At 43.9% G+C, this 8,176-nt stretch overlaps 1 protein-coding gene across 1 annotated transcript; it reads right to left on the reverse strand.

The window, feature by feature from the left end:
• Positions 1 to 767: 767 nt before the first annotated feature.
• On the reverse strand, positions 768 to 8,034 carry gpd1l (glycerol-3-phosphate dehydrogenase 1 like). The gene is made up of 8 exons (XM_069171950.1): positions 7,892 to 8,034; positions 6,482 to 6,659; positions 6,264 to 6,404; positions 4,771 to 4,909; positions 3,473 to 3,585; positions 3,083 to 3,319; positions 2,844 to 2,950; positions 768 to 2,014 (listed from the first exon to the last, which is right to left on the reverse strand). Exons 1-8 carry the CDS (start codon positions 7,933 to 7,935, stop codon positions 1,918 to 1,920), a joined length of 1,056 nt encoding a protein of 351 aa, XP_069028051.1. The 5' UTR covers positions 7,936 to 8,034; the 3' UTR covers positions 768 to 1,917.
• Between the last annotated feature and the right edge of the window lie 142 nt (positions 8,035 to 8,176).

Consider the following 8,176-nt stretch of genomic DNA (forward strand, 5'->3'; position numbering starts at 1 on the left):
GAGCTTTGAGTAAAACTACAACTCAGTGTATGATTTGTTTTTAATATATTGTTCTTGTAGATTTCGCTGACCGACTTTTAAAGTGAAATTATGTAAAAGGTTTGGTCAAAACTGCTCTGATGGTAATTAACCAAAACTGTGGAGCACATGCACAAAATGGGTCAGATAAGAAGGTTTTCTATGATTTTACAGGAGGAACAAATATTCAGATATGTAGAAACAACAGTACCCAGCTATTTAAAAAGCCTTCAACACAAGTGCATTGAAAAAAAATTATCAGTCAAGTTCATTTGTGTTTTTTTGTCATGTTTATTATTACTAAAGGCTGCCATTGTTCTGTTTATCTGAGTGTATCTGACAGGCTACAGTGAATTTGAGGGAGCAGCAGTTTAAAACACATAATAATTAACATACAGCTCCTTTTTTAATAGTATTCATAACTTTATGTATTACTGCACATATTCATCCATCCACAGCCTGCATGACTGTGACTTTCTAATTAAACAAATGAATTAAAAGGAGCTGATGAGTCTGTCTGAGATTAAATATCAGCACAAGTTTCACTGAACAGCAGAAACCACAGAGTTTATTTGAATGTAAACCCATTGATACGTCTCCTCTATAGTTACACAATGTTTTTTAAACTACCACACCACTGACAGAATCACGTTCACACACTGACAGCACCACAGTAGCCTCCCTGAATCTCTCAATGGGCAGCATCAGACAAACAGGTACATAAAAAAACTCATGATTATTCAGTTATATATATATATATATATATATATATATATATATATATATATATAAATAAACAGTCAGACTCAATCAGGAGGACAGAAGGAGACAAGCAAAAGTAAGTGGACAGAACAGACACATTAAATAAAGATACTTCAGTAAAGAGTTTGAACGGAACCGTTTGTGATTTATGTCTATAATCATTTAAAAATTTAATAACCCTTTAAACAGCTCTGCAGTCGTCATTCTAACACTTCGTGACCATAAGAGGTCAGAGGCCACGAGAGCTGCCGTCAGGCTGAGGACGAGCTGTCTGCCGGTATAAACAGGAGACCTCAGTCAGGTGATGGCTGGTAGTTTATTCATTTACAGCAGCTGCCTGGTGATTATTGATATGTGACAACAGATTAATATTTTTCTAACACACACTTCTTCTCTGTTCAGTCAGACCTGGACGTCTGATTTCCTGTCACAGTGAGAACAGGTCGAGGCTGAGACACCAGAGTCTCCCTCTAACACAGTGATAAAAATAATAATAATAATAATAATAATAATAATAATAATAAAATTGTAATAAGGCTGCACTTATTATAATCACATTATTTAAAATAGATACGTCTGTTTTTAGACAGTTAGTTAAAGTAAACAGGAAGAAGACAGTTAGAGCTGGTGTGTTTGTCTGAGGAGCACCATGTGATCAGTACTAAACAGGAGGAGGGTGGAGGATGTGGAGGAGGATACTGACCAAGAAGAGGGTGGAGGAGGGGGGATGGAGGAGGTGTAGGAGGGGGGAGGAGGTGGAGCCGATAACAGCACACAGCTGACCTCAGAAAAACCTCCATCCATGTTGTGCAGATGAATGTGTTTCAGAGATGAACCAGTGAGCTGCTGATGTTAGATCCTCCCAACAATACCAGTGTGTGTTGGTCCGTCTGTCCTCAGTCTGCAGATGTTTGAGCTCTGATCCGTCAGAACCGACCCAGACAGCGTTGGTCTGCTGTTTCTTTGTGTCCTCACGTCACTGATGGAGGACTGTCAAACGTAATTTGAAAAGCTGCAGTATTTAAACAGTCCGGAGAATCAACCTGCTGAGTGTCGAGGTGTCTGTCAGCAGGAGGATCCGACGCTGGTCCCGGTGTGATCATCACCTTCAGCAGCTCTCTCAGGCCCGGCGGGTCGTCACATGTGTTCTGGATGGCTCTGCAGGCAGGCAATCATCTCCTGGACCGGCCGGCCCTCAAAGCAGATCTGATACACGGCTGTGAACAGAGGAAACCTGGAAGGAGGAGGACACGCCCCCATCAGACATCATCAGGATCACACATTACATGTTCACATCAACACGTACATGTTCACATCAACACGCACATGTTCACATCACCTGACCATGAATTTAACACATTTCTCCCTCCACACTCTCTCAGGGTTGATTCATGAACACTCAGTTATCTAACGGGTCGATATATACATATACAGTGTAAAAATGAACTCTACGAACTGTCTTTTAATATCAATATTCAGAATGAAACTCTATAAAATAACTTTATGTTCCTGTGAAGAGTTGACGAGGCAGAAAATAAATCTGGTGAGAATTCATTTCAGACTCGTTTTAAAGACTCCATCCTGACACCTGGCATTCACTGCTGCAGCAGATCACAATAATTAATACGACTCGTGTCCCTGATATATTTGTGGAAGTTGATCCTGTTCATTATTCACCAGAAGCTCCGCAGAAGTCTCAGCATCACCGAGACGCTCCGACCGCTGAGTCTTAAATAACTGAAACACACTAAGAGGGCAACAAATCCCACCAGTTGACTTCTGACATGTCTCACTGGGTCACTGGAAACCAGTGCAGGTGACTTTCTCTGTGGGTTGTAGTTCAATTCTAGTTCTGTGCTATCTGTTGGTCCAATGACTGACTGCAGCTCGGTCCTCCTTATCCACCTGAACATCTCACTCTCAGCAAGAAAACAAACAAGGAGTATTTCCCCAACTGCAGCTCTAAGTGTTGTGATGTGCTCGACACGTCCCAGTAAACAAGCAGTAAACAAGCAGTAAACAGGCAGTAAACAGCAGTGAAGGGGAACAAGCAGTTCACAGACTTGTTGACCAGGCCCTTCTGCTGGAGGATGTGGTGGACCTCGGCGGAGGTGGCCGGTCCCTGCAGCTTCTGACCGTTCAGCATCTCCTTCTCCAGCTCCTCGATGCTCTGAGAGGAGGAGCGGCAGCAGATCATTTAGGATACGTCGTGTCTGACGAGCCACAGAGCGACGTCACTAACAACTAGTTTAAAACGTACGAGAAGTTTTAAATGGATGTGACGTGTCCTCGTTGCACCCACCTTCCCCGTGTTTGCGAAGGCCTCCGCGATGCGGCGGTTGCGGCCGCCGTAGCACGTTGTGATGAGGTCGGCCACGCCGCAGCTCTCCAGGAAGGTTGTTGTGGAAACGGAGCCGTTCTTGGAGAAGAGTTTGGCGAAGGCGATCATCTCCATCAGACCCAGACGGATCACTGCTGCCTTGGTGTTGTCGCCGCACCGCAGACCGTCGCAGAACCCGGCGCCCACCGCCACGATGTTCTGACCCGGACCGGGAGACACAGAACAGTACAGAACACTTATAGAAGACAGAACCTGGGTCTGGACCCTAACAACCCTGACAGGAAGTAAGAACCACACACAGGAACATGAGCTGGGTAACTTCCTGTCTGTGGTTGTGTCCCTTGTGTGTACCTTGAGAGCTCCACACAGCTCCACTGTATCCGAGTCATCCACCACAGTGATCCTGAAGTTTGGAGTCTGCAGCAGCTCTTTGAACAGAAGACCGTTCTCCAGGATCCTGCTGCCTGGACATACGGGGACAGAGACGGAGACATGGACATATGGAAACACGGGGACAGACACAGAGATAGATGGAGAAACACACAGGGACAGACAGACAGGGACAGATGGAGACACAGTGACAGAGACAGGACATGTTATGTCTGACAATTTATTTCTAGTCTTTTATTTCTAACATTTTATTTCTAAAATTATATTTCTAACATTTTATTTCTGATATTTTATTTCTAACATTTGATTTCTAACATTTTATTTCTAATATTTTATCTCAAAAATTATATTTCTAACATTTTATTTGACAGTTTATGTCCGACATGTTATTTCTATCATTTTATTTCTCACATTTTATTTCTGATATTTTATTTCAAAAATTATATTTCTAACATTTTATGTCCGACATGTTATTTCTATCATTTTATTTCTCACATTTTATTTCTGATATTTTATTGCTAACATTTGATTTCTAATATTTTATTTCTGACATGTAATTTCTAACATTTGATTTCTAATATTTTATTTCTGATGTTATTTCTAACATTTGATTTCTAACATTTGATTTCTAATATTTTATTTCTCAGTGAGCTGCAGCTCAGAGCCTGATAATATTCAGACTCATCAGTGTTTTAATAACAGTAGGATTATTCCTCCCAGATTCTCTGCAGACATAAAGCAGATTTGTGCTGTGGTTAATGGAGCTGCTGTATAAATACTGGCAAGTGTTACGTAACAGATATAAATAGCAGTATTATCTGCTGCTCTTTTGGACTGGCCTCATTCACTTGAAGCAGAGCTGTTTATATCATGCAGGGTCAAAGGTGGTCTGATGATGACCCAGCTGGACCTCCAGAGACACGGTACTGAGTCCCACTGAGACCTCCAGAGACACGGTACCGAGTCCCACTGAGACCTCCAGAGACACGGTACTGAGTCCCACTGAGACCTCCAGAGACACAGTACCGAGTCCCACTGAGACCCCCAGAGACATGGTACTGAGTCCCACTGAGACCTCTGAGACGCTTTAATGAAGAAATCTGAGGAGTCCTTATCAGACGTGTTTGTTTGACACATTTATGTTGAAAGAAATGAAGCTTGATTCTGTGTAGTTGGATATATTGGGTCTGGTTTACCATGACGGACATCTTATTAAACAAATGTAATGTTTTATTTCACGTTGACTGCATCTGTCCTACCGATCGTGGTCTCACAGAACTTCTCGGCTGCCACCTCGTTGGCGATGTTCGCTCCCATCAGGACGCTGACGTCGATCCCCATCTTCTCACGGATGATGTCAGAGATGAGCTTCAGGCCCTCGGGACCCTCATCGATGCCCTGAAAGACAGACAGAGGGACGAGAGGGACGAGAGGGACAGGAGGGAGGTGAGACAGCAGGATGAAGGTGACAGGTGCTACATCCATGAGTGAACAGATAAAACGACAGACGGCTACTCAGCTGGTCACGTGAAGCAGGCAGCGATGTACGTGGAACATGGAGGACAGACAGACGGAGACAACCATGGACAGGACACTCATCTGTCCACACACATAATTAGGATAATTTCATGTTACAATAATTTAAATTGTTTGCCTGTCAGCTCTAAAACATCACGTCACTAATTTATATTCATCTTTATATTAATGTTAAATTGTACAGACAGCTGTGAGGAGAACATGATTTTAATCCTTCCTTTAGATGATGCTTTTATTCTGAAGGATTTTTCTGCAGCTGTGTCCTCACACACACACACACACACACACACACACACACACACACCACACACACATTTAATCTGCTTTTTACCTGGACAGAGGTGGGATTTAGACACACACACACACTGCAGAGGAACATTGTGTTTGTGTGTGTGTGTATGTATGTGTGTGTCTGTGAGCGTGTGTGCGAGTGTGTGTGTGTGTGTCTATGAGTGTGTCTGTGAGCGTGTGAGCGTGCGTGTGTGTGTGTGTGTGTGTGGTGGCTGCATTGTAAATGTAGATCAGAGCTTCATTCTGTTCACTTAGACATGAATTATCCCAGATGTTCTATGAAAAGAAGGTTTCAGCTCCTGACAGACAAACTGAATCCCATGAAAACATCTGTGATAGTTAAAGATATATATTTAAAGATGTGTGGAGCGATTCACATCACGTCCATGACACTCGTCCTGTCAGGAACCATTCGACCACTGAGCCGTGCTCAAATCCAACAACTATTTTCATCCTGAATGAATCTGTGGACTCAACCATCAGAAACTGGAGGAGGAAGGTGAACAGTGTTTATCGGAGCTGCAGGAGGACTGAAGGCAGCAGGAGACCTTCACATGGACGAAGCTGCAATCAGAGAAGCTTAGCACGTTGAAAAATAATTACTTTATCATTAGAATAGTTGGTATTTTCATTTATGTCAATCAACTAATTGATTAATCGAATAATCGTCACAGCTCCAGTTAGAGCTGTTGTTGGGTTCTAAACTTCTTCTGTTGAAGTTCAGTTGTCATGTGAACTATTAAATCTCCAACACACACTCACTTCTTTTAAATCTCACCTTCAGGCTGAACTTCACTAACTGACATTTCGGACTATTTACTGTATTTTTATTCTCCTGTTTAAAAGCTTTGATTTGTATGTCCTTTTCGTTTTGGACGTCATCTTTCCTGTGTCCCTCTTGCATCTCCTCAGTCACCATGGTTACCTTGATGAGAGTGATTCCTCGCGCTGTGGTGGAGACGCAGCCCACCATCTCGTCACAGAGCTTCCTGATGAACTGGTGAGGAACCACGAACACCAGCAGGTCGGCTCCGTCTGCTGCGTCGCAGAGCCTCGGGACGGCCACCTGAGCAGGAAGTGACATCACGATCAGACCATGGCGACTTGCCGCTTCCCATCAGGGTTCATCGTGCTGATTCTCACCACGTTCTCTGGCAGCTTGTATCCCGGCAGGTACTTGATGTTTTCGTGTTCCGTGTTGATGATGTCGGTGAGCTTCCTGCCGTCCACGTGCTCCTCGAACACCCACATCTTCACCGTGGTGGCGAAGCGCTGCAGCAACCGGGCGTTGTGTCCGACGATCCGGGCGATGGCTGAGCCCCTGCAACCCCGACGGGACAGAAAGTCAATCATGTGACCACATTTCATCGGGTATCACGGGTGGACCTGAAACTCTCTGCACCGGTCGGTTGAGAGCTTTCACTCTGTTACTGGTACATTTCCACAGATTAACAAAGATCAGAGGTACATTTACATCCAATAAAACACAACCTGGTTGGGACACTGTGGAAAATGTAAACAAAAACAGAATTTGTAAATAATGTAAACCCATATTTAATTAAAAATAGACCAAAGACAACATATCAAATGTTGAAACTGAGAAATTTTATAAAAAATATTTGCTCATTTTGAATTTGATGGCAGCAACACGTCTCTAAAAAGTTGGTTCATGTTCACCACTGTGTTGCATCACCTCTTCTTTTTACAACACTCTGTAAACGTTTGGGAACTGAGAAGAACAGTTGGTGGAGTTTTGAAAGTAAAATGTGGTCCCATTCTTGCCCAAGTGCTCGGGTGTGTAACAACCCTGCTGTTGAATCAGCACCTGGATGAGAGTCACCTGTCCGGCGGATGGATCGTCTCTGCGGTGGTGAAGCGCTCACAGACGTAGGCTGTTATCTAAGTTATGAAGACAAACTCTACGTGACTAATATTACAATATATGAGCTTCACATCCAACCAAACGTGAACTTCCACGACCTCTGACCTTTCTGTTAACGTCAGCAAACACGCCACGACCCGTGAACTCGAGGCTGATAGAACATTTAGAGTTGTGACGTGGTGAACACCACCAGAGGGCGCCGTTCATACGGACTCTTCTCGTACACGGTGAATACGAACACATCGGAACCAGTCCTGCTGCTTAATCAGCATGTCGTCAGGTGGATGATGATGATGATGATGATGAAGGTGAAGTGCTCAATAACAAAATGTATGGAATGGTCTGGACCAGGTTAAGATCTGGACTAGATCTGGAGCAGGTTATGGTCTGGACCAGGTCTGGACCAAATCAAGGTCTGGACTAGGTCTGGAGCAGGTTAAGGTCTGGGCCAGGTCTGACAGGTGTGTCTCATCCAAGTGCTGATTCAGCAGGAGGGTTGTTACACAGCCGAGCTGTGGACCTGGTCCAGACCAGGTCTGGTTTTATCTAACAGGTCTGCAGCTTTAACAGGAGAGAAACGGGTCTCAGAGCGGGAAGTTAAGTTCTTTTAAGTTTCTGATCATACAGACCATAAAACATCTACAGACCGAATATGAAATATTAGATCTCACCAGTTTCCGGAGCCGACTATACACACTTTGAGGGGAGACGCCATCTCTCAGACTTCCTCACAGAGATACCGGCGGAGGAAGAGGAGCCAGAATGCTTCACCGAGAGAACCGGGGCAGACAACAGGAGCCGTCCGCTGCTGATGACGTTACATAAGGCGCCGCGGACAAGCCTGTTGGGAGTTGTAGTTTCCGTGTGTGTGTGACGTACATAGTCGGTTTTATATATATATATATATATACTGAAATTATTCAGTTGCAACAATACATTACAAACTCAGCTATAGT

The sequence above is a fragment of the Embiotoca jacksoni genome, unplaced genomic scaffold (assembly GCF_022577435.1).
Source record: "Embiotoca jacksoni isolate LCO1_2020_lvr unplaced genomic scaffold, fEmbJac1.0.p SCAF_50, whole genome shotgun sequence".
NCBI lineage: Eukaryota > Metazoa > Chordata > Actinopteri > Embiotocidae > Embiotoca > Embiotoca jacksoni.

Excerpts from the sequence above, each read along its gene's own strand:
- gpd1l (XM_069171950.1), bottom strand. The coding sequence starts at position 7,935 with ATGGCGTCTCCCCTCAAAGTGTGTATAGTCGGCTCCGGAAACTG. Across the intron at positions 4,910-6,263 it reads GAGGAATCACTCTCATCAAG|GGCATCGATGAGGGTCCCGA; the intron begins GTAACCATGGTG and ends TCTGTCTTTCAG. Across the intron at positions 3,586-4,770 it reads GTTCTGTGAGACCACGATCG|GCAGCAGGATCCTGGAGAAC; the intron begins GTAGGACAGATG and ends CCGTATGTCCAG.